At 43.5% G+C, this 27,519-nt stretch overlaps 1 protein-coding gene across 1 annotated transcript in view; it reads right to left on the reverse strand.

Annotated features, from left to right (window-relative positions):
• The window catches only part of c5h8orf34 (chromosome 5 C8orf34 homolog), a 364,200-nt gene that overhangs the window by 211,716 nt on the left and 124,965 nt on the right, over positions 1–27,519 (reverse strand). The window contains exons 2-4 of the mRNA XM_072571481.1: positions 7,864–8,002; positions 4,278–4,409; positions 2,686–2,814 (exon numbers count right to left, since the gene is read on the reverse strand). Coding sequence (XP_072427582.1) covers positions 2,686–2,814; positions 4,278–4,409; positions 7,864–8,002 — 400 coding nt within the window. The remainder of the gene's footprint in view (positions 1–2,685; positions 2,815–4,277; positions 4,410–7,863; positions 8,003–27,519) is intronic.

The raw sequence follows: 27,519 nt of genomic DNA on the forward strand, positions 1-27,519 counted from the left end.
GGTAGAACGAACTCTGGTCAGTCCATCTTTGGAAGGACATTATGTCATTAGAGGGAGTAGTGCATGGATTTGCAACAATAATACCTGGATTTCAGGTCTGAGGACATTCCTTTGCACTGTAGATAGTTAAAAAATGATTTGATGGATTGTTTCAAGGAGAACAGGTAGAAATAAATAAAGAGAAACCACTTTCACAGGTTCAGGAGAGTGGGACCAGATGATATAGTCTAAAAATTAGAACCAGACCTTGCAGGAGTAAAATTAAGAAACATTTCGAAATACAAACAGCAGTAAAATTTGAGAAATTCTCTCCACAAAAGGGCAACTGAATCTACTTCAAATGATAATTTTAAATTAAGTTTAAGAGATAAAGATACGAAGAGATAGGAGACAAAGGCAGGTATGTGGAGTTAAGCAAAGAGCAGTTATGATCTCTTTTCATACTGGGATAGGTCTGAGGAGCTCAGTTGGTCATACTCCAGTTCTATCTAAGAGCCCTGAGATGTGCTCTGCTCCAAAACATGAGATGGGTGTCAGTCAAAGTGGCTGGTAACAGCATTCAATAACAAGGTGTTGGTCTCATCCAAACTGCAGCAGTTTCGTGGGGAACTGTACTCCAGATGAGTTGGTGCCATGGTGATGCTCAGTGCATGTACAACACCGACGTCTGTTAATAGGGACTTAGGACAGTTGGTACCCGTGAAGCATGCCCTGAGGTGTCGCAGACTGCTGGCCAAGATGGAGGCTCATAGGAGCAAGCAGCCAGGTATCCACTCGGACTGTGATGGCAGGAATTGTTGCTGTCTGGTTTCCCACTGCCATTTGGCAGATTAGCACATCAAGGAGGCAAGTTGGGAAGTTATGTTGCAGTTGTATAGGATGTTGGTGAGGCCGCACTTGGAGTGTTGTGTTCAGTTTTGGTCATCTTACTTCGGGAAGGATGTTATTAAACTAGAAAGGGTGCAAAAAAAATTTACAGGGATGTTGCCAGGGAGTTATAGGGAGAGGTTGGGCAAGCTAGGACGTTTCATCTTAGAAGAGATCATAAGAGGCATGGTTAGGGTGAATGTACTCGGTCTTTTTCACAGGGTTGGGGAATCAGGGAAGAGAGGGCATCAGTTTAAGGTTAGAGGGGAAAGAATAAAAGGGAACATGAGAGTCAAGCTGTTTTTTGACACAGAGGGTGGTACACATATCGAATGAGCTACCAGCGGGTTGAGGCGGGTACATTAACAACATTTAAAAGGCATTTGGACAAATACACAGATAGGAAAGGTTTAGAAGGATCTGCTCCCAAGAGGACCAGTTCCACCACAGAACACACCAGATGGCCTCCTTCTTAAGAGACCGCAATTTCCCTTCCCACGTGGTTGAAGATGCTCTCCAACGTAACTCATCCACAGCCCACCCTCTGCCCTCAGACCCCACCCCTCCAACCGTAACAAGGACAGAACAGCCCTGGTTCTCAACTTCCACCCTACCAACCTTCGCATAAACCACATCATCTGCCGACATTTCCGCCACCTCCAAACAGACCCCACCACCAGGGATATATTTCCCTCCCCACCCCTTTCCGCCTTCCGCAAAGACCGTTCCCTCTGTGACTACCTGGTCAGCTCCACACCCCCTAACAACCCACCATCCCCTCCTGGCACCCTCCCCTGCCACCGCAGGAATTGCAAAACCTGCGCCCACACCTCCTCCCTAAAGGCCCTAAAGGAGCCTTCCACATCCATCAAAGTTTTACCTGCACATCCACCAAAATCATTTACTGTACCTGTTGCTCCCGATGCGGTCTCCTCTACATTGGGGAGACTGGGCGCCTCCTAGCAGAGCGCTTGAGGGAACATCTCTGGGACACCCACATCAATCAACCCCACCGCCCCGTGGCCCAACATTTCAACTCCCCCTCCCACTCTACCGAGGACATGGAGGTCCTGGGCCTCCTTCACCGCTGCTCCCTCACCACCCGACGCCTGGAGGTAGAACGCCTCATCTTCCGTCTCGGAACACTTCAACCCCAGGGAATCAATGTGGACTTCACCAGTTTCCTCATTTCCCATTCCCCCACCTCACCCCAGCTCCAAACTTCCAGCTCAGCATTGTCCCCATGACTTGTCCTACCTGCTTATCTTCTTTTCTACCTATTCACTCCACCCTCCTCACTGACCTTCATCCCCACCTCCATCCACCTATTGTACTCTTTGCTACTTTCTCCCCACCCCAACCCCCCTCTCATTTACCTCTCCACTCTGCAGGCACCCTGCCTCTATTCCTGATGAAGGGCCTTTGCCCGAAACGGCGATTTTCCTGCTCCTGACCTGCTGTGCTTTTCCAGCACCACTCTCATCTAGACTCTGGTTTCCAGCATCTGCAGTCCTTGTTTTAACTTAGAAGGATATGGGCCAAGTGCAGGGAAATGGATGTTTTAGTCAGCCTGGAGCAGCTTGGGCCAAAGAGCCTGTCTCCTTATGTAGGACTCTATGACTCTAATAAGTCATAATGCCATGTGAATGCATGCACAGAGGTCTCTCACCATTCGCCAGCAAGTTTCTCATCCCAAGGTTCAAACTTTGGCGGAACATCGGAACTGGGAAAGGTTCACCTCAACAATTCTGATTCCCACATTAAAAAGGTTAATCCTGACTTCCTGTCACAACGCGAACCATAATAAATAATACTCACTCCGAGACAGGCTCTCTAGGGCCTTGCCTAATTTCTTGCTTTCCTGAAGAATGTGATTCAATTCATCGAAGTTCTGACTTTCAGGTTTGGTTCGCCATTCCCACGTTGCTTGTTCTATTGACCTTGGCACTGCAGAGATTAATGGAAATGTAATTTCAATTCAGCTCCTATTTGGCAATGTGTCTCAAATGTATTTTCTGATTAATAAATGGTCAACTTTGTTTGACAGCATCCAAGACATAATTTAACTCAATCATGCATAATCAGAAACATCAATCTCAATTGGAAAGATCTGTTTTTAAATACATTTTGTCTATTTGTATGTATTTAAATGAAGTCTGTAAATATTTGCTTCAAGATGTGAATGAGGAAAGATGTAAGCGATTGTCTACGTTAGTTTTATACAGTTTTATACAGAAATCACTTTTGCTGACTTTCAGATGTCAACAACACAAGTCAATTGTGGGTCTGACTGATTTGTTCAATATTTGCATCATCTGTAGTATTATTAGTAATTTCAAGCCAGCTGACATCATTAGCCTGCACTGGAATATAGCCAGAACAGAGCCTACTGAATAATTGGTGGTGAGGGACATAAGGCATGTTGAAACATCACATTGGATATCGAGAGGTTACAGAGCCATAAAATTCATCTCGGAAACTAAGGCTCAAATTTTCACTCCCAGCGGAGAAGTGAGGAGTCAGCCCCACTGCCTGCAGAAGCATCCACAAGGTGTAAAAGGCCTATCCCACAGTAAACAGAATAATACATCAAAAAGCCCTCATCCCAATATCATCTCATTCCCCACACACTTACAATGTCACCTCATGACTCACACACACCGTGCTAATTTGTGCCCCTCTCCCAACCCTCCCGGCCATTTATATCCCCTTTGCCAACTTAGTGCAAATCAATCATAACCCATGACCCTTCCCTCATTGCCACGGCTCCACAGCCTCCATGCTAACATTGTGCCAACTCATGCCAATCCACGAACCCAAACCCACCACCTTTTACTCTTGCACCACGCACCCCCCCCCACACCATTCTCCACCAGGGGCAGACTTCAGGAGTCATACTGAGAGAAAATAAACTGCGACACGTCTACTGATAACTTCACTATTCAAAAAAAACACAATGACGAAATGTTCATTCCATACAACTTAAATTCTATAATCGCTTAATCCTTTATTTTACAAAGAAAACATTTGGATTCTTTGCCCCATATCAAAGATCTGAAATAACTTGGGGCTGTCAATGAAACTGTGAATTTATAGGCCAATCCAGACTGCGGTAATGCTCGGCTGTGGAATCGTTACGTAGCAGGAACCTGACCATGATCACACTCGGTTTTTGGCATAAGCCTAACTACTAAAATGGCAAGCTCAAATGTCTAAAACACATAAGGCATGTTTTGCACATCCACTAAAACAAATAACATTAGTTTGAAGGCAGTTCCACTTTTATATCTGCTAGGTTCAAAGGTGGGTTTCCTGAATGAGAAACTCTAGTACGGTTTTGACTGAATTGGAAACTCCTTCTAACCTCTCAAAAAATCCAAGTAAACAATTCCAAATGAAATGGTGCTTACAGGACTTTGATTCTGGTGTTGGTGGTGACATGTTGGAGACAGCAAGGTCACTCTTAGACTTCTTTGGCTTTTTGGCATTTATTAGCCATGGTTTGTCGTAACTTCTACAATCTCGCCGTGACCCTTTGTTTTCTGCAAGAGAGGCAAACATTAAAAATCAATAAGAAGGAGTTGTAATCCACGTAAATAAATACGTCATTTATTCAGAAATCTGTGACTGTTTGTACATGCTTATTAAATTCCGAGGTTTTGGCATTGAATTCTTTAATGGCCCATCTGTATCCCCAAACTGTTCAATATTTCAGCTGGAGTCATAATAAAAATTCTTCCTTACTTCAGATATCTTCAGCATATATGGCCGGATTCTACACCCAGCTTTAGACATCTACCTGTCTCTGTGATTGCAGATGATTAAAAATGCATGGTGGAAATGGAGGGGAAACTGGTTACTGAGAGCAGCAAAGCATTTTGCCCTGTCATCTCCAGTGAGCTGTAACATTGCCAAAGTGCTTCGTTCCAAATGGCACTGATACAGCATGGGAAGAGGTGACTCTTTATTTAAAAGAGACAGAAGAAGTTTTAAGCCTTGTAGCCATCAGTGGAGAGCAAGACCAGGAAAGGGAACAGGATTGGATGGAGAGGAGATTTCTGCAAATCCTTCTTTCCCTTCCAAGGGATCTTGAACTGTTTATGGAGTCATAGAGTCATACAGCATGGAAACAGACCTTTCGGTCCAACCAGTCCATGCCGAATGTAATCCCAAATTAAACTAGTCCCACCTGCCTGCTCCTGGCCCATATCCCTCCAAAACTTTCTTTTTCATGTACTCATCTAAATATCATTTAAATATTGCAACTGTACCATTGCATCCTCTGAAAGTTCATTCCACAGACAAACCACGCTCTGTGTAAAAATATTACCCTCATGACTTTTTAAAATTTCCCTCCTCTCACCTTAAAAATACACCCCCTAGTCTTGACATCCCCCACTCTGAGGGAAAAAAACACTTGTTATTCACCCTATCCACCCTATAAACCTCGATAAGGTCACCCCTCAGCCTCCAACGCTCCAGGGAGAGAAGTCCTAGCCTATCCAACTTCTCCCTATAACCCAAACCCTCCAGTCCCAGCAACATCCTCGGAAATCTCTTCTGAATTATCTCCAGCTTTAATAATATATTTTTTATGACAAGACCACCGGAATTGGACTCCATAAGAGGCCTCACTAGCGTCCTGTACAACCTCAACATTACATCCCAACTACTATACTCAAACGATCTGAGCAATGTAAGTACATTAAGTCTGTCCTTTCCTGAGACTCATTTCAGCCTCCTCCTAAGGGCCCCAGCGTTTAATCTAACATTGACCCCCTTCCTCCTCTTCATTTACCCATTAACCTCTGGGGCTGTTGTCCAGACATACACAGTCAGCCGATATGTGAATTCTGACACAATCCTGGATGCCTGACTTTCTCTGGTTCTATCCCACTCTCTGACTGTCATCTCCAGTGAGGTGTTACATTGGTAAAGTGCTTCATTCCAAATTAAGCTTCATGGGTCACACCAAGAACACTTTAAACTGATTCCTTCAGCACTGCAACCCGACATTGCACACAGCTCTCAACTCTGCGACAGACATATTAATCCCTGTTTTTAATCTGTAATGCAATTTTTGCTGGTCTCCTTGCTTCAAACAGTGATCAAAAAAAGACATGTCATCGCCCACAGTAAGGATAGTGCTCCCATCATTATATGAAGGTGCATTGGCTTTCTGGATCCCACAGACTCAACTCGAACATTCTTTGTTCCTGAAACAGCCTTTCGTCCTTTCTCCAATAACAGCCTCCAGGATCAGCCCAACAGACAGACCTGCTCCATGTTCCAGAAGGTAAAACCAAAACCAGTGTTCCAACTCATCGTCTACACTTGAATATGGAGGACCAGTTTGGGATTCATGGGACTTGGATATCGCTGGTCAGGCTGCATTTATTACCCATCCCTAACTGATGTATATTGATTAGATTTGCTACAGTGTGGAAATTGGCCATTTTGCCCAACAAGTCCACACCGGCCCTCCGAAGAGTAGCCCACCCAGATCCATTCCCCTAACCTATATTTACCCCTAACTAATGCACCTAACACTATGGGCAATTTAGCATGGCCAATTCACCTGACCTGCACATTTTTGGATTGTGCGAGGAAACCGGAGCACCCGGAGGAAACCCACACAGACACGGGGAGAATGTGCAAACTCCAGTCAGTTGCCTGAGGCTGGAATCGAACCTAGGTCCCTGGCGCTGTGAGGCAGCAGTGCTGACCACTGAACAACCGTGCCACCCAAGGGGAATATTGAAGTAACAGGGGGCATTTAAGAATCAACAACATTGCTTGGAGTCAGCAGCTTGTTTCCCTAAATGACAGCAGGGAACCAGGTGGGTTTTTCCCCAATAATGGTCACCACAAGACTCTTCATTCCATATTTTTAATTCAATTCAAATTTCACCATGGTGGGATCCAAACCCTTTACCAGGATATCTGGATTAATATCTGGTGATAATCCCACTATGCCATAGCCTCCCAATAAATCCCGTGAATCATAAAAATTAGCAGTTCTACCCTTGGAATAGCAACCGTCACATCCCACTGTTTAATCCTTCATTAAGTTTCAAAATTAAAAGGTACCTGTTCCTCAGGTGAAGATATCAAACCATATGTTTGATGGTGAACATTATTCACTTATGAGAAACCTGGGTATATTCATTTTCAAGTATTACTGTTTGCATTTTGCTGCTTCTTCGATCTGGGGTAGTGGGATTTTTTTTTGCATAGGTGTAACCAAAAGCTATCCTAGAGAACTTAGATAACAACATTTACAAGGCATCTGGATGGGTGTATGATTAGGAAGGGTTTAGAGGGATATGGGTCAAATGCTGGCAAATGGGACTAGATCAGTTTAGGATATCTGGTCAGCATGGACAGGTTGGGGCGAAGGGTCTGTTTCCCAGCTGTACAGCTCTCTGGCTCCACGAACCTGCAATCCTACCAGGTACCATCAAAAACAATAAGGGAAGAGGAAATAGCCAGCCTCTGTTTCAATCAGATATTCACATGGGTGCAATATAGTGCAGAAATGGAATCCCTATGGAGTGAAGCAGGCCATTCAACCCATACCAATCTTTCAAAAGAGCATCCCACCCAGACCCACCCCCATAACCTTGCATTTCCCATGGTTAATTGACCAAGCTTACACACCCCTCCACATGATGGGCAATATTAGCATAGCCCTAGCCAGCACCTCTCTGTGACTGTGGCAGGAAACTGGAGCACCAGAGGAAACCCATGCAGACACAGGGAGAATATGCAGTCACCTGAGGCTGGAAGCAAACCCAGGTCCCTGGTGCTGTGAGGCAGCAGTGCTAACCACTGAGCCACCGTGCCAGCCTATAACTTCACACTGAAGTCATAAGTTAGTCGGCCTGTTACACGTGAACTAAACATTACTCTTCAGCAAGAAAAGCTTTCAAGAGTGACTAAAATTAAGACTCAACACGTTTGAAAAACTGTACAGAAAACAGTTCCTGCCATTACCTGTTTCAGCCCACAGAGCAGCTGAGCCTGAAAGTGTTCTTGAAAGCTGACTGCAACTTCCCTGTTTATTTTGTAAGTGACTTATTAAAAACGGAATTGGCTGGTCTGGTGTCTCTGTTATCAGCTTTGTCATCATTTCCTGAATTAAAAAAAAAGAAAAATGACTTTTGAAATATTTGGTACTTAGCACCACCCATGTACACCTTTTATCATGTTATTCAGTGTTGAACATGAAAGATGTTTCTATTGTTTAATAAACCCAGTAGCAATGCTGACCAATAAAATATCCTTGCACGATTGCAAGAAAGCAGGAACATTATTTACCTTAGCCCCACACTGAGGTTATACAATTGCAACGAACACAAGAGATGAAGATTCCAGTTGAGATTAGAGTAGGTAAACAGCAGATTAATTGGAATCATAATTTAGAGTTTCAGTAAGAGCACTGATCAGATTTATATACAGATGACATATTAATTGTTCCTTTCTGAGAGAAGAGGAAGAAACTATAGCACAAATATTTCTAATGTTCCAAGCCATCTCAGATGCACCTACTCTCCCAGTGTCACCAGCTGAGGACTAATCTATAACTTAGACACTAAAATGAAATGGCTTCTTTGTTGCAATGCTGTATAATTGATTATTCTAAGACTACATTTACCAGACTTTAATGGTATTACACAACTGCACCTTGGGGTGCTCAATGCACCGAATTTGATGACTGTGGTGGTGGGCCTCTTGTCTTAGAGACAAATTCACCACAACCAGTTTCAGAAACGCCACAGCAATTCACGTGATGAAGCCAGTTAACTGCCTGCAATTGAGTCTTCATGAACAGAAGAATCGCAGAACATTAAAAATAGGAGCAGGAGTAGGCCATTCAGCCCCTTCCATTGCCTCACCATTCTATGGATGATCTGCCCAAGGCCTCAACTCCTCTTTCAGGTCAGCTCCTCATACTCTTCAACGCCCCGATATTTCATAACCGTATCTCCTTCTCCTTAAATACCTTAACTGATCTAGCCTCCACAACTCTCTGGGATAGGATATTCCAGACTTTCACTATCCTCTGGGAGAAGAAATTCCTTTTCATCTGAATCTCGAATGTATGTCCTGTTATGGTGTATCTGTGTCACTGAGTGGCTAACACCTTCACAACATCTACACCGTCAAGTCCCCTCAGCATCTTATGTTCAATAACATCACCCTTCATTCTTCTAAACTCTTAATGAATTCAAGCCTAACCCCGTTTAGCCAATCTTGATAAGTCAATACCTTCATCCGAGCAATCAGACTAGCTCATCCTGTTTGATTGCTTCAATGCCAGTACATACTTTCTTAAATACAGGGACCAAAATTATACAATATAATACAGATGTAGACTCACCAATACCCTGTACAGCTTTAACAAGACTTACCATCCCCAAGCCCTCTGTAATAAAGTTCAAAATTCCATTGACCTTCTTAATTACTGCTCACGTTAGACATATAAGGACACAAATCCCTCTCCCCAGCAACTTTGTTTTTGAGTCTTTCTCCATTTCATCACAGTCTGCTATTGATTCTTCCCACCAAAGTGCATGATGTCTCACTTTGCTAGATTAACCTGCATCTGTTAAGCTTTTGCCCCCTTATGCAACCTTTCAACATCCCTTATAGATTACTTATATACTCAACACAACATGCCCTCTCATGGATTTCTATAACATTGGTAAATTTGGACCTATGACAGTCTGCCCCTTCCTCTGAATCATCAAAGTAGATAGTAAATAATTGAGACCCTAGGACTGATATTGCATTTTGATATGACAAACAAGGGTAGGGCTTATTCAGTTAATGGTCGGGCCTTGGTAGTGTTGTAGAACAGAGGGATCCAGGGGGTTCAGGTGCATAATTCTTTGAAGTTTGCGTCACATATAGACAGGGTGGTTATAAAGTCGTTTGACACGGATGCCTTCATTACTCAGACCTTTGAGTATAGGAGTTGGGAAGTCATGTTGAGGTTGTACTGGACATTGGTGCGGCCTCTTCTGGAATACTGTGTCCAGTTCTGGTCACCCAGTTATAGGAAGGATATTATTAAGCTGGAGAGGGTTCCAAAGTGATTTGCCAGAATGTTGCTGGGAATGGAAGGTTTGCTTTATAAAGGAAGGTTGGATAGGCTGGGATTTCTTTTACTGGAGTGTAGGATGTTGACAGGCTACTATATAGAAGTTTCTAAAATACGGAGGGGTTTAGATAGAGTTAATGGTAGTTGTCTTTTCCGGAGGATGGGGGATTTCAAGATTGGGAGCATGTTTTTAAGATGAGAGAAAAGAGAATTAAAAAAGACACGAGGAGCTAGTTTTTTGCACATGGGGTGGTCCGCATATGGAATGAACATCCTGAGGAAGTGGTGGATGTGGGTACTGTTACAATATTTAAAAGACATTTGGATAAGTACATGAATAGGAAAAGTTCAGAGGGAAAAGTTCGGAGGGATATGGGCCAGGAGCAGGCAGGTGGGACTAGTTGAGTTTGGGATTATGTTCGACATGGACTGGTTGGACCGAAGGGTCTGTTTCCATGCTGTATGATTGAATGATCCTTGTGGAAGTCTAGTCATTACATCAGTCTGACCTGAAGAAATCCCATTAATCCTCTGTCTTGTGTGTGTTACTCAATCCTTCATCCATGCTAATACATTACCACAATACAATCAGCTCCTTGCGTAATAATCGTTTTTGTGGCACCTTAGCAAATACCTTCTGAAAAACCAATTATTGTACTCTCCATCTGGTGGTTCCCTTTACCAACTCTGCTTGTTATATCCTCAAAGAACGCTACCAAATTTGTCAAACATGATTTCCCTTTTATAAATCCATGATAATGTCTTTAAGGCCAAGGATCCCACTTCTAGAAGAGTTGCCGGTCAGTCAGAAAGCTAGAAGCTTTCCAATCGCAGCATTGCGACCAGGAGAACACTCCGTCCAAGTCAGCTGCTCAAACATTCAGGGGTCTCTCAGGAATTCACTGAGATGATAGTGTGGGAGCTGTCAATAGGCAGGATCATCGGGGACTCCCTGCGTCAGACTGCAGACAGGTTGTTAGCTGTACCTGCCATGCCTCCCCACACAGCATTTCTGACCACGTCACAAAACTGTTACACTACAGAAAGAGGCCATTGAACCCATCCTGTCTGCACTGACTCTCCAACCATTGTAACTTCATGCCAATCTCCTGCGGTTTGTCTGTCAGCCTGCACTCTGCTTCTATTTAAATAATCATCCCATATCCTCTTAAATACCTTTACTAAACCACATTTACATTCCATACTCGAACTAGTCTCTGCAAGAACAAATCTTCTGTTCACCTCATGTTTGCTTCTTTTGCCAAACAATTTAAACCTGTGCTCTCCTGTTTTCAATCCTTCTACAAGTGGGGATAATTTCTCCCTATCGCCTCTGTCCACATCCATAACGATTCTGAAAACGTCTATCAAACTTTCTCTTAACCTTCTCATCTCTAAGGACCCAACATCTCCAAACAATCCTCAGAACTGATGCGTCCTGTTGCTGGTTCCATAATAGTAAATCTCTTTTGCATTTTCTCCAGTGCATTTACACTCTTCCTATTGTGTGGCGCACAGAACTGGACACAATATTGAGTCAAGTCAGTACCTTATGCAAGTTCATCATAATCTGCAGACTCTTGTACTCAACACCCCTGTGTAAGAAACTGAGCATACTGTGTGCATAATTAACAGCTCCTGTCACCTTTCCCGACTTACACCTATACACACCAAGGCCTTGCTGCTCCTACACACCCTGCAGTACCAAGTAATTTGTCTTGACTCTTCATGTTCTTTCTACCAAAGTGCATCAATTCACACTTTTCTGTATTGAACTTCACCCACCAACTATGCACCAACTTTACCAATGTTTCAACGTCTTTTTGAAGTCCTACACAGCCATCCTCAAAGTTTCCAATTCTCCTGAGTGCTGCATTGTCTGTAAACCTTGAACTTGTCTCTTGCACACCAAGATTGAAAACCTTTATATAACACACCCTCAATAAAACATGTTTCACCTGAAAAAATCCACACAGATTGTAACCTTGACCAGTGTTGCCTTGGTGGGGGGAGCCCAAACAATAATGTGGCACATTCTCCCACATTCACAGGGCCTGTACTCACTAACTAGGACTCAGCTCTCACTATTGCATGCATTACATTCACTTCAGGGCTCTTACCCACCTCAGCCTCCCAAACTACGATCCTTTCCTGCACGTACCACCCAGACACTGGGGAAACTCTCAGCACTTCTCTTGCTCACACACCACCACTTGTTCATCCGCCTCCATCATACTCAATTCCTCCTTTTGTCTCACCACAAGAACACTGGCCCCTAACCAGGCCAGGAGGTCGGAGGTAGATGGGGATTTTGGGGGAAGTGGGGGTGAGGGCAGGTAGGCATCAGACCTCTCACTCTCCTAGAGGAGGGAATTCTTGATCAGGCTGGAGAAAAGCAAGATGGAGTCCCTCTAGGGTCAAGCCATCCAATCAGCTCCATTGTGCAGTACTGCACTGTCCTGTTGTTACCACCAGGGTTAAGTCAGATTTAAACTGTACAACCTTAAACATATCTTCCAGAATTAAATTCCATTCTTCCCTTATGTAGCCCTGTGCTCCCCCCAATACCACAGGGAAATGCCACAGTAACTAGCACCAGAGCCCCTCAGCTCCATCTCTGAGGAGGGAACCACAGAGTCCTCAGAGGATTTACCAGCAAGACCCTCCACAAACTCCACTCACCTACGTGGTTACTCAGCCCAGCTTTAACTCAGGAGCATGCTCTGCTGATACATCTCCTCGGTTGGTCAAAGGAGGGTCCTTCCTCACTGGGCCATCGCACCCGAAGTGTCACCATTCCCAGATTTTCACCCTCAGTTGATGGAAAGCATGGACCATGTTTCTGTACTCAAGTATTACTATTTGTTCCAAGTACAGTAAACATTTTATTATCCTATGGTGTTATGAAGTTGAAGATGTGTGCTGTATCTTTAAGAGCAAGTGAATGCTGTTCAGAACTGAGAGTTTACAAGCACCTCTCAGATGACTAGCTAGCAGTCTCAGAGTGTTATGAAGGTATAGAGGTACTGTACATTCACGAGAGGTGAAAAGCTAGCATAACTGCCTGACACAGCTCAAAGCTTTCTGAGCAAGGTAACAATGTAACACATGGTTGACACAAATAGAGTAGATGGGTTGCCATGAGACAAAAGAAAATCAAATTCGGCTAGTTTAGATTATGCCAACATACCAAAGTCCAATCAAATTTGAATTTAGTATTTTGATAATACTAAAACCAATTAAACAATCTGATGTTTTGGGGTATAGCACTAGACATTAATGAACTGTCAAAAGACCAACACATGTAGGCTGCTAGCTCAAGAACTCTCTGAGAGATATCTGTCCATGGGGAGTCTGCGCCACAGAACATAGAAACCAACCTGGAGAGAATCTACAGAGAAAAATCTACAGAGGAAACTCAGCAAACATGTTTTGAAACATGTTATTTTTTTGTAAATCTTCAACAGGATTTTTTACTGTTAAGTTTTATTTTAAATACTGACTTTTGGGATAATTCTTTGCCTCTTGAATTTTAACAGAATACAGCATGGGGTGAACCTTTTCTACAGTGCTGGTTTAAATTAGCAGAGGGGTTTACCCCATGTAATAACACAGTGTACTGCAAAATTGAAAACATGTAGCATTTGGCTGTGAAATTGATACCTGAGTTTTTTGCTGTTTTGACAATTCAAATTTATGCTGTTTAAATTATACCCCAGGATACTAAAACCCAATTGAGCTTGAATTTATTGTTTTGCCAACATCGAACTATTGAGATGATCCAATGTTGAGGATATAAATACGCAGGCATTTTGAAAATTCAAGACAAAGCAACTGCCATCAACACCCGATTCAAGAAATTAGGAAACACTCTCTATGAAAGGTACCTTTTCATATGAAACATATTCGCAGTAAAAAGAAAGATGACAACCTAGGAGATCTTCAGCTGGAAGAAGACAGACACTGAAGATGATAGTGGCTATATAGTTTTGAAATTAAGTTGATGAAATTTTATAAGAGTTTTATTGGAACAGCATATTGTTATAGAGTTGGGGGCAGGTAATATGCAGTTAAGAGAAAGGGGACCTTAGAGTTGTGAACAGTAGTTGTTTAATGTTCACTTTTAGAATTAAAGAATAAATTGATATTTTTTATTTAAATAGCGGAGTTTGGGAGTTCTCTGTCAATCATACTTTAACAGATTATGAGGCAAGGTGAGCTTTTCTGGATGTTTGGTTTAATTAGCAGAAGAGTTCACCACCATGTCGTAGCAATGGAGATCAGGAATGTGCGATTCAAAGATTCTGAATAATCAAGAAGTTGACATATTTAATTTAAAACACACACTAAGTTATAGAAATGTCGTGCAGGGGGTATACACATTACTATTATATTTTATTTACAGCATAAATCACTTCAATAACAATGCAGCTTTGCCCAAAATAAAACAGCAGAGAGCCCTCTCATTCTCACTCTCACTTGACTCCTCAGATAGCATGGTAGATTGTGATATTTGAGAAGAAATTGACTTGAAATTGAATCAACTATAGATATTTCGTGTAGCCATTCAATTGTACAACTATATTCACATTGAGGTCAATAAATTAAAAAAACTAGAATAATTGCACAGGCTATTACAATAAACTTTGTGGTATTTGTGGTATATAATGTTTTGCCTGTTTACCAAGAGCGCTGGCTATAAAGTTTACTGTACTCTAGTGACAGATAAACAGTTATAAACCGTTGCCATGTAACACTACAAATTAAGACTCCACTGCTCTCATAATCTCCCTCTTTATGCACACACAGACAAATAGACACACACACAAAGATAGAGAAACAGACAGAGAAAAATATGCATTGAAAAGTGTGGCGCTGGAAAAGCACAGAAGGTCAGGCAGCATCCGTGGAGCAGGAGAGTCAGCGTTTCATGCAGAAGCCCTACATTGGTACACACATTCTTGGTGAAGGTCTTATGCCCGAAACGTCGACTCTCCTGCTCCTCGGATGCTGCCTGGCCTACAGTGCTTTTCCAGCACCACACTTTTCGACTTTAAACTCCAGCACCTGCAGTCCTCACTTTCCCCGAGGGAAAAAAATAGGTTATGGGCAAAGGGAAGGTAGCAGGCAGTTCAATTCATGAACTGTTGAAATGATCCATGTTCTTTCAGACAATTTGATTCACTCCATGTGACATCAAGAATTAATTTTTGGGACTGGGTACTGCAAAGGCTGTGCACCGTGACAATGTTCAAGCAATATTTGTGAAAATGTGTACTCCAGAGCTTACTGCACGCATAACCAGTACAGTTACAACATTGGTTTCAAGCTGACAAGTGGAATGTTGCACAAGTATTTCTGCAAATGAAAAGCAGAACAAATCCAACCCCGGCCAATTACGGCTCTATGGGCACACGTATGGGCCCCAGCTATGCCTGTCTCTTTGTTGGCTACGTAGAGCAGTTGATCTTCCGTAATTATACCGGCACCATTCCCCATCTTTTCCTCCGCTACATTGATGACTGCATTGGCGCCACCTCATGCTCCCACGAGGAGGTTGAGCAATTCATCAACTTCACCAACACATTCCACCCTGACCTTAAATTTACCTGGACCATCTCTGACACCTCCCTCCCCTTCCTGGACCTCTCCATCTCCATTAATGACAACCGACTTGACACTGACATTTTTTTACAAACCCACCGACTCCCACAGCTACCTGGATTACACGTCTTCCCACCCTATCTCTTGCAAAAATGCCAACCCGTATTCCCAATTCCTCCGCCTCCGCTGGATCTGCTCCCAGGATGACCAGTTCCACCACAAAACACACCAGATGGCCTCCTTCTTTAGAGACCGCAATTTCCGTTCCCACGTGGTTAAAGATGCCCTCCAATGCATCTCGTCTACATCCTGCACCTCTGCCCTCAGACCCCACCCCTCCAACCGTAACAAGGACAAAACGCCCCTGGTGCTCACCTTCCACCCTACCAACCTTTGCATAAACCAAATCATCTGCCGACATTTCCGCCACCTCCAAACAGACCCCACCACCAGGGATATATTTCCCTCCCCACCCCTTTCCGCCTTCCGCAAAGACCATTCCCTCCGCGACTCCCTGGTCAGGTCCACGCCCCCAAACAACCCACCCTCCCATCCTGGCACTTTCCCCTGCCACCGCAGGAACTGTAAAACCTGTGCCCACACTTCCTCCCTCACCTCTATCCAAGGCCCTCAAGGAGCCTTCCACATCCATCATAGTTTTACTTGCACATCCACTAATATCATTTATTGTATCCGTTGCTCCCGATGCGGTCTCCTCTACATTGGGGAGACTGGGTGCCTCCTACCAGAGCGCTTTAGGGAACATCTCCGGGACACCCGCACCAATCAACCACACCATCCCGGGGCCCAACATTTCAACTCCCCCTACCACTCTGCCGAGGACATGGAGGTCCTGGGCCTCCTTCACCGCCGCTCCCTCACCACCAGACGCCTGGAGGAAGAACGCCTCATCTTCCGCCTCGGAACACTTCAACCCCAGGGCATCAATGTGGACTTCAACAGTTTCCTCATTTCCCCTTCCCCCACCTCACCCTAGTTCTAAACTTCCTGCTCAGTAACTGTCCCCTTGACTTGCCCGGACTTGTCCTACCTGCCTATCTCCTTTTCCACCTATTCACTCCACCCTCTCCTCCCTGACCTATCACTTTCATCCCCTCCCCCACTCACCCATTGTACTCTATGCTACTTTCTCCCCACCCCCACCCTCCTCTAGCTTATCTCTCCATGCTTCAGGCTCACTGCCTTTATTCCTGATGAAGGGCTTTTGCCCGAAACATTGATTTCAAAGCTACTTGGATGCTGCCTGAACTGCTGTGCTCTTCCAGCACCACTAATCCAGAATACGGCTCTATCAGTCTACTCTCAATCAGCAAGCTAATTGTTGTTTTAAGTCTGTCCAAGAGAAAGGCTGCAGTAGTGAGTATATTGGAGTCTTTCTTGATTATATGTTTTTGAAGATTAGTCTCTTGATTAAACTTAAAACATAAGCCATAGCTATTAATTTAACCTGGAGCAGTGTTTGTAGAGGAATAAGACAGTGTTATTTTCTGGGTCTGTAGATTGTGGAGGAGCAAAAATGGCCTTTGCAGTGATATGTACTTCTTGTCAGATGTGGGAGTTTAAAGGGAGTTTAAGCGTTACTGCGGATTATATCTGTCATAAATGTTGTTGGATGCGAACCTTATCAGATCGAGTGGATCGGTTGGAGAGATAGATAAAAGCGATGAGGAATTTGCAACAGCAACAGTATTGATGGATGGCAGTTATAGGAAGGTCAGATACAGTCACATAGATGGGTTAACTCCAGGAAGGGCGAGAGAGGTCGGCACCTAGGGAAGGAGTCTTTTGTGGATATACCCATTTCAAACAGATATGCTGTTTTGGAAAATGTAGGGGGTGATGGATTCTCAGGGGAACATAGCACGAACAGCCATGTTTCTGGTATTGAGACTGGCTCTAATGCAACGAGGGGTACGTCGGCTTCCAAGAGATCAATTGTGTTAGGGGATTCTGTAGTCAAGGGTACAGACAGACGTTTCTGTGGCCAGCAGAGAAAAAGCAGAATGGTATGTTGTTTCCCTGGTGCCAGGATCAAGGATATCTCAGAGAGGGTGCAGAATGTTCTCATGGGGGAGAGGGGCCAGCAGGAGGTTATTGTCCACATTGGAACCAACAACATTGGAAGGGAAAAGGTTGAGACTCTGAAGGGAGATTGCAGAGAGTTAGGCAGAAATTTAAAAAGGGGGTCCTCAAGGGTAGTAATATCTGGATTACTCCCAGTGTTACGAGCTAGTGAGGGCAGGAATAGGAGGATAGAGCAGATGAATGCATGGCTGAGGAGCTGGTGTATGGGAGAAGGATTCACATTTTTGGATCATTGGAATCTCTTTTAGGGTAGAAGTGACGTACAAGAAGGACAGATTGCACCTAAACTGGAGGGGGACTAATATACTGGCAGGGAAATTTGCTAGAACTGCTTGGGAGGATTTAAACTAGTAAGGTGGGGGGGTGGGACCCAGGGAGATAGTGAGGAAAGAGATCGATCTGAGATGGGTACAGCTGAGAACAGAAGTGAGTCAAACAGTAGGGCAGGCAGGGACAAGGTAGGACTAATAAATTAAACTGCATTTATTTCAATGCAAGGGGCCTAAAAGGGAAGGCAGATGAACTCAGGGCATGGTTAGGAACATGGGACTGGGATATCATAGCAATTACAGAAACATGGCTCAGGGATGGGCAGGACTGGCAGCTGAATGTTCCAGGATACAAATGCTACAGGAAGGATAGAAAGGGAGGCAAAAGAGGAGGGGAGTGGCATTTTTGATAAGGGATAGCATTACAGCTGTGCTGAGGGAGGATATTCCCGGAAATGCATCCAGAGAAGTTATTTGGGTGGAACTGAGAAATAAGAAAGGGATGATCACCTTATTGGGATTGTATTATAGACCCCCCAATAGTCGGAGGGAAATTGAGAAACAAACTTGTAAGGAGATCTCAGCTATCTGTAAGAATAATAGGGTCGTTATGTCGGGGATTTTAACTTTCCAAACATCGACTGGGACTGCCATAGTGTTAAAGGTTTAGATGGAGAGGAATTTCTTAAATGTGTACAAGACAATTTTCTGATTCAGTATGTGGATGTACCTACTAGAGAAGGTGCAAAACTTGACCTACTCTCGGGAAATAAGGCAGGGCAGGTGACTGAGGTGTCAGTGGGGGAGCACTTTGGGGCCAGCGACCATAATTCTATTCATTTTAAAATAGTGATGGAAAATGATAGACCAGATCTAAAAGTTGAAGTTCTAAATTGGAGAAAGGCCAATTTTGACGGTATTAGGCAAGAACCTTCAAAAGCTGATTGGGGGCAGATGTTCACAGGTAAAGGGACGGCTGGAAAATGGGAAGCCTTCAGATATGAGATAACGAGGGTCCAGAGAAAATATATTCCTCTCAGGTGAAAGGAAAGGCTGGTAGGTATAGGGAATGCTGGATGACTAAAGAAATAGAGGGTTTGGTTAAGAAAAAGAAGGAAGCATATGTCAGGTATAGACAGGATAGATCGAGTGTATCCTTAGAAGAGGAAGTAGGAGTCTACTTAAGAGGGAAATCAGGAGGGCAAAACAGGGACATGAGATAGCTTTGGCAAATAGAATTAAGGAGAATCCAAAGGGTTTTTACAAATATATTAAGGACAAAAGGGTAACTAGGGAGAGAGTAGGGCCCCTCAAAGATGTGGCCTTTGTGTGGAACCACAGAAAATGGGGGAGATACTAAATGAATATTTTGCATCAGTATTTACTGTGGAACAGGATATGGAAGATATAGACTGTAGGGAAATAGATGATGACATCTTGCAAAATGTCCAGATTACAGAGGAGGAAGTGCTGGATGTCTTGAAATGGTTAAAGGTGCATAAATCCCCAGGACCTGATCAGGTATACACGAGAACTCTGTGGGAAGCTAGAGAAGTGATTGCTGGGCCTCTTGCTGAGATATTTGTATCATTGATAGTCACAGGTGAGGTGCAGGAGGGTGGAAAACATGGTGCCACTGTTTAAGAAGAGCGGTAAAGACAAGGAACTATAGACGGGTGAGCCTGACCTCGGTGATTGGCAAGTTGTTGGAGGGAATTCTGAGGGACAGGATGTACATGTATTTGGAAAGGCAAAGACTGATTGGGGATAGTCAACATGGCTTTGTGCATAAGAAATCATGTCTCACAAACTTGATTGAGTTTTTTGAAGAAGTAACAAAGAAGATTGATGAGGGCAGAGCAGTAGATGTGATCTATATGGACTTCAGTAAAGCGTTCCACAAGGTTCCCCATGGGAGACTGATTAGCAAGGTTAGATCTCATGGAATACAGGGAGAACTAGCCATTTGGATACAGAACTGACTCAAAGGTAGAAGACAGAGGGTGGTGGTGGAGGGTTGTTTTTCAGACTGGAGGCCTGTGACCAGTGGAGTGCCACAAGGATCGGTGCTGGGCCCTCTACTTTTTGTCATTTACATAAATGATTTGGATGCAAGCATAAGAGGTACAGTTAGTAAGTTTGCAGATGACATCAAAATTGGAGGTGTGGTGGACATCGAAGAGAGTTACCTCAGATTACAACAGGATCTGGACCAGATGGGCCAATGGGCTGAGAAGTGGCAGATGGAGTTTAATTCAGATAAATGTGAGGTGCTGCATTTTGGGAAAACAAATCTTAACAGGACTTATACACTAATGGTAAGATCCTAGGGAGAGTCGCTGAACAAAGAGACCTTGCAGGTTCATAGCTCCTTGAAAGTGGAGTAGATAGACTAGTGAAGAAGGCGTTTGGAATACTTTCCTTTATTGGTCAGAGTATTGAGTGCAGGAGTTGGGAGGTCATGTTGCGGCTGAGCAGGACATTGGTTAGGCCACTGTTGGAATATTGCGTGCAATTCTGGTCTCCTTCCTATTGGAAAGATGTTGTGAAACATGAAAGGGTTCAGAAAAGATTTACAAGGATGTGTCCAGGGTTGGAGGATCTGAGCTACAGGGAGAGGCTGAACAGGCTGGGGCTGTTTTCCCTGGAGCATCGGAGGCTGAGGGGTAACCTTATAGAGGTTTACAAAATTATGAGGGGTATGGATAGGATAAATAGACAAAGTCTTTTCCCTGGGGTCAGGGAGTCCAGAACTAGAGGGCATAGGTTTAGGGTGAGAGGGGAAAGATATAAAAGAGACCTATGGGGCAACTTTTTCACGCAGAGGGTGGTACATTTATGTAATGAGCTGCCAGAAGAAGTGGTGGAGGCTGGTACAATTACAACATTTAAGAGGCATTTGGATGGGTATATGAATAGGAAGGGTATGGAGGGATATGGGCTGGGTGCTGGCAGGTGGGACTAGATTGGGGTCGGATATCTGGTTGGCATGGACGGGTTGGACCGAAGGGTCTGTTTCCATGCTGTCCATCTCTATGACTCTATGACTCTAAATGATGAAAGAAGTCATTAAGAGTGCTATCAAATGCCATTTGCTTCATGATAACCCACTCATTGACACCCAGTTTAGATTCACCAGGGCCACTCAACTCTTGACCTCATTGCAACCTTTGTCCAAGCATGGACCATAGAGCGGAATTCCAGAGGTGAGATGAGAATGACTGTCCTTGACATAAAAGCCACATTCAACTGAGTGGGGCATCAAGGTAGTCCTAGCAAAACTGGAATCAATGTGTACCAACCAGTGAAACTATTCCACTGGTTGGAGTCATACTGACGTGAAGGAAGATGTTTGTGGTGGTTGTTAGGAGGTCAGTCATCTCAACTCCAAGACATCTCTACAGGAGTTCCCTAACATAATGCCCTAGGTCCAACTACCTTCAGCTGCTTCATCAATGACCTTTGCTCCATCATAAGCTCAGAAATTGGGGATGTTCACTGATGATTGCATAATGTTCAGCATTATTCCTGACTCCTCAGATACTGAGCTTGCCCTACCTAAATGCAACAAGAACTGGACAAGATGCAGGCTTGGCTTGACAAGTGGCAAGTAACATTCTTGCTACACAAATGCCAAGCGATGACCATCTATCTCCAACAAGAAATAATCTAACCACTGCCCCTTGACATTCAATGGCATTACCATCACTGACTCCCCTATTATCAACATCCTGGGACATACCATGGAAATGAAACTAAACTGGACTAGCCATTGAAGTATAGTGGCTACAAGATAAGGTGAGAGGCTAGTGATCCTGCAGTGAGTAACTCACCTCCTGACTCCTCAAAAACTGCAATAGCCGATCATTCAGCCACCTTTATGACCATGTTGAATGGCAGAGCAGGCTTGAAGGGCTGAATGGTCTCCCCCATTCCTATTTTCTACACTTCTGTGTTACCACTGGTGACCTGGCAACACAGAGGAGCAACCATTGAGGTTGGGTCAATGAAAAGCAATGATCAAATTAAGGAACTGCTACAGGGAAAGCAAATACAGAAAGATTGGAAATATATAGGTCAAAATCTTGGAACTCCCTCTTTGACAGCACCCTGGACATACCTACAGCACATGGGCTGCAGAGGTTCAAGAAGGCAACTAGCTACCACCATCTCAAGAGCAACCAGGGATCAGCAATAAATCCAGCCAATGATGCTCACATCCCCACAAGTGAACAACACAACACAATAAATACTGGCTCAACCAATGATGCTCACAACCCATGAATAAATTCATTCCATGTAGGCAATTTGGACAGCTGGGATTGTGTGGAAGATTGAATAATAGCAAGTGCTGTCATTTTTAAAAATGACTCATTGTCACTTTTTGCTTATTTTTGTTTATGGCACTTTCTAGTGAAATCTACCATCAAACCTCCTCTCCCATCAGCTTGTCCAATGCAGAAGTTTAAGCATACAGGAATCCCACTACAAACCAGCTGGAAGGAGATATTTGGAGGCAAATTTCACTTGAAATAAATGGAACAAATTTGCCAATCTTTGCTCCAAACCCACACCGTGCTGGCACTCTAAGAACATATCAAGTATTTTTTTTTAATGGGATGACGGTTCCTGCCTCCATTACCCTCTCGGTCAGAAAGGTCCAGATTATCACCATATTTTGGGTGAAAAATAAACTCATCTCTCACCTTCCTAACAATTACTTTATATCTTTTCTTCTAGTTGTTGACCTCTATACTAACAGAAATGAGTCGATTTTATCTACGGTCACTGTTCCCCTCAACCAAATCTCCTCCCAGAACTTTTGTTCTAAAGAAGACAACCACAGCTTGTTAACACCATAAAACCATAAGAAATAGGAGTGGAAGTAAGGCCATTCAGCCCATCAAGCCCACTCTGCCATTCAATCATGGCTGATGGGCATTTCAACTCCACTTGCCCGCACTCTCCCCGTAGTCCTTAATTCCTTGCGAGATCAAGAAGTTATCAGTCTCTGCCTTGTGTTGATTCACTCTCCACAACAAAAATTCTCTATTTCTAGGCAATGACCTGTTTTGCACTGTCTCTAATATGATCACATCCTTTCTGCAACGCCCTAACCTAGAACTGTCACCTTTTAAACAGTTTCATCATGAACTCCACATTCTTACGTTCCGAGCATTAGCTGACAAAGGCGAATCCCGTAGAAAGCCCTGAAACGTTATTTCCCCGTCATGTTACCTTAAGGGATCCGTGGGCATTTACTCCAGATCTCTATGCACCTGACCAGTCCATTAACAACATCCTTAAAGTGGAGCCACGTGGTAGGCCGAATGTCCAGAAATCAAAATTACTAATGATCATTGGAATTAGGAAAGCTTTTAAAAACAAAGACTTTCCCTCATATTTAAATTTAACAATTGACACACATACTGACATCGACTATAGCATATACCAAGCGTGGGGATGGCCAGTGTCAAGAGCATCACTCTTGGTAGATGACCCAACACTCTTTCCAGACCTGCTCAGTCAGCCTCCAAACATAAGGCTCCCAATACCCAGAAAAAAGCACAGATACCAGCTAAAGGCCCTGACCATGGAAGAAGTCCTGGCCCTTGACAAAACTCCTCGCAAAGGTCCACATCACTGTGCTCCCTCATTGCCCACTCTGATCTCCCTCATTGGTCACTGCCCCTCCAATCTGTGCTTATTATCAGCTTCAAATGGAGGATACAATAGCATTTCAGCAGCAAACAACTTATCTCTCATTGGTCAGGATCTGAATGTCTTAAATGTTAATTTTTTTTATTGTTTTAATGTAGAAAATAAAGACTAGCCTGCTGTCTTCATATAGCTTAGAAAAGAACGCAGCTGTCTGTTTTTGCAGTTTCAATGAACTCCCTCACCTGGAGCAATAATTGTTTGCTTTGACAGCGGAGGCTCTTATGAATACTTGGAGAAAGTGAGGACTGCAGATGCTGGTGATCAGAGTTGAAAAGTGTGGCACTGGAAAAGCACAGCAGGTCAGGCAGTATCCGAGGAGCAGGAGAGTCCACATTTCATCACATTCTTGATGAAGGGCTTATGCCCAAAACGTCGACTCTCCTGCTCCTCAGATGCTGTCTGACTGGCTGTGCCTTTCCAGTGCCACAGATTACGATTATCATGAATACTTGGCTGGGTGTCAAAGATTCTGAAGCCACTTAGCTCCATAGGGGGGGTTGCACAAGTTTGATTGACGATGTTTGCACATTGTTAATGAATTATTTGTCCATGACATGGTTTCGGATTGCTTTTACAACTGAACAACCACTTGAGGGAATTTAACTTTTCTTTCCCCACATTTCTGGGATTGGCTTTTCAGGAAGAACATCTGTGTGTTTGAGTGACAGCTCTGTTCGATGATAGTACATTTAATCATTTTTCATGGCCATTTCAAACATTTCCTATTGCAACCTCATGGCTGTTGATGTCTACCATTGTCTGGCTAAGCTGGATACATGGACAAAGTATAACATGAGAGGACTTAATGTGGAGCTAACCAGATTTCCACAAGAGGCAGGCCTTCTAACCATCCCATGGCATTACCACATTTCTCTCATCACGCCTCAGACCTGCCTAGAAAGACACCAGATCTGAAGTTTACCCACCCACGTCTTTAAAAGATTACAATCTGATGGGTATGGTAAAAGGGTGATGTGCTCAAGTTGAAAAAGTCACAAACTTGTATTTTCTGAAAGAGAGTAAAAAATTCAACCTACAACCTCATTAAAGATATTCAGCAAGAAGCTATTACTCCACTGAAATGCAGCACGGAGTGTTCATTCAGAGTCATAGATGCTACCACTGGAGTTTTGTTTTTTGAATTTTTCTTGAACTTTTTTTTACATTGCAGTCAATCCTATGGATCAGTAATCCTTGAGTAATGTGTGAAAAGTTGGGGCTTTTGGACTGACCTTTATTACCACACAAGTAAATATTTATTGCATGCTCAAACTCTACATTGCTATTGAGGAAGAATTATGCTTGCCCAATTTTATCGAGAAAGATGTGTATTCCTAAAAATCGCACATTTCAATGCTCTGTTTCTTTTCCCAAAGTCTCCACAGTTTTCTCATCTATCTTCCTCATTAATCTGCTTATCTCCATCTAACTGATTTCTTTCAAACACTGTGCTCCAATATTTTCTTCTTAACTATATCATAGATGTTCCGAGGAGATCTTTCTCTTCTTTTTCCATGACATTCTTTTTTAAAAAACCCCACCTCTTTAAGTGCTCCCAGTTACTGATGGAAGGTGGCTAAACAAAAGGTCAACACTTCTGTAGAAAGGTCACTCGACCCGCAATGTTAACTTTGATTTCCCTCCACAGATGCTGCCAGACCTGCTGAGATTTTCCAGCGATGTCTATTTTTGTTTGATTTCCAGCATCCACAGTTCTTTTGGTTTTTAAAAGCTAACTCTTCCTTTGGCTATAGATACTCAGTTAAAAAAAAACAGCATTTTCTGTTTTTAATTGAGACTTCCATGGTTCCCAACACTTTGCTTTTGCCTATGTTATTGGCAGCTTCTCTCGCCCTGATGCCTGAGTTTACTATCCTCCTTCTCTCCATTGTTTCTGTTCTAATTTAGCTCAATCAGACTCCCTGCTGTCAGCTGCCTTCAGGGTGATCCATTACCATTCTTGGTGAAAGGTCTGGAACAAATAATGTCACCTTCACATCACAGGAGTGAATACAAAAGGAGAGAAAAGATCAGATGCTAATGCCTGGTGCACTCCAGTCATAACAAAACAGAAACAGAAACAGAAGTTTCTGGAAAAGCTCAGCAGGTCTGGCAGCATCCAGAACACAGAACAGTTCAGTGCAGGACAGGTCCTTCAGCCCTTGATGTTGTGCCACCCTGTGGAACCAATCTGAAACCCACCTAACCTACACTATTCCATTTTCATCTATATGTTTATCCAATGGCCATTTAAATGCCCATAAAATTGGCGAGTCTACAACTGTTGCAGGTAGTGTGTTCCATGCCCTTACTACTCTCTGAGTAAAGAACCTACTTCTCACATCTGTCCTATAGCTATGTCCCCTCGATTCAAAGTCATGTGCCCTTGTGCGAGCCATCATCATCCACCCGATCTGACCCTCTGATTATCTTAAGTGTCTCAATTAAGTCACCTCTCAACCTTCTTCCACCTTCTTCTCCGAACTGTACAAAACTGTTCCGGAACACCGGTTCCAAAGAAAGGTCACTGGACCCGAAAGGTTAACTCTGATTTCTCTCCACAGATATTGCCAGACCCACTGAGCTTTTCCAGCAATTTCTGTTTTTCTTTCTGATTTACAGCCTCCTCAGTTCTTTCAGTTTTTAATAACACAACAGAAGCTGGCCATGCACAGAAAGAATATTTATTTCTAAGATGCTGCATCAACAAGTTTCTTCCCAAGGACAATCCCATAATGGAACAAGCTGCCAAATGAAAAACTCACATCAGATGAAACCTTCAAGGCCAACCTTTAGATAGTTTCAATTTAGATCATTCATTCTTCATCATCAGGACTACCATTTCAGCCAGTCATGCCTACTTTAGCTAACGCTACCCATACAAATGTTGACAGCATGGGGATATTAGTCTGTGATACTGACAAAACTAAATTAAAAATTGAAACTGAAGACAGCTGACAAAAAACAAGGTAAAACAACTCAGCCCACAAGGCAGTGAAACTACCTTTTTAATTTACCATTCTTCAAGAATCCATTACTTCCTACCAATTTGCTTCATACAGTTTCAGAGTGCAGACTAAATTGCATCGAATTCCCTGGAACATCGAAGGCTGTGGGGTAACCTTATAGAGGTTTAGAAAATCATGAGGGGCCTGGATAGGGTAAATAGACAAGGTCCTTTGCCCCATGGTAGGAGAGTCCACAGATGGCACAGGTTTAAGGTGAGAGGGGAAAGATTTAAAAGGGACCTAAGGGGCAACTTTTTCACGCAAAGTGGAATGTGTATGGAATGAGCTGCCAGAATGGCAGGGGAGTGGGAACCTGAGCTGTATACCGGAGGTGAGAGTTGATGCAGATGAGGCAATAGCAAGAGGTAGACCAGCTAGTGGGAAGGATTTTCCTGGCAAGGAACCAAGGTATCAATTAAAGTGTGTTTGCTTTAACGCAAGGAGTATCAGGAATAAAAGTGATGAACTTAGAGCATGGATCAGTACCTGGTGCTATGATGTTGTGGCCATAACAGAGACATGGGTTTCTCAGGGGCAGGAATGGTTGCTGGATGTTCCAGGGTTTAGAGCATTTAAAAAGAATAGGGAGGGGGGAAAAAGAGGAGGGGGTGTAGCACTACTAATTAGAGAGGGTATCACAGCTACAGAAGTTTCCATTATCGAGGAAGATCTGCCTACCGAGTCAGTATGGGTGGAAATTAGGAACAGCAAGGGAGCAGTCACCTCATTAGGGGTTTACTACAGGCCCCCCAAAAGCAGCAGGGAGATGGAAGAAAGCATAGGTCAGCAGATTTTGGAAAAGTGTGGACGTAGTAGGGTTGTTGTAATGGGGGACTTT

The sequence above is a fragment of the Chiloscyllium punctatum genome, chromosome 5, assembly GCF_047496795.1.
Source record: "Chiloscyllium punctatum isolate Juve2018m chromosome 5, sChiPun1.3, whole genome shotgun sequence".
NCBI lineage: Eukaryota > Metazoa > Chordata > Chondrichthyes > Orectolobiformes > Hemiscylliidae > Chiloscyllium > Chiloscyllium punctatum.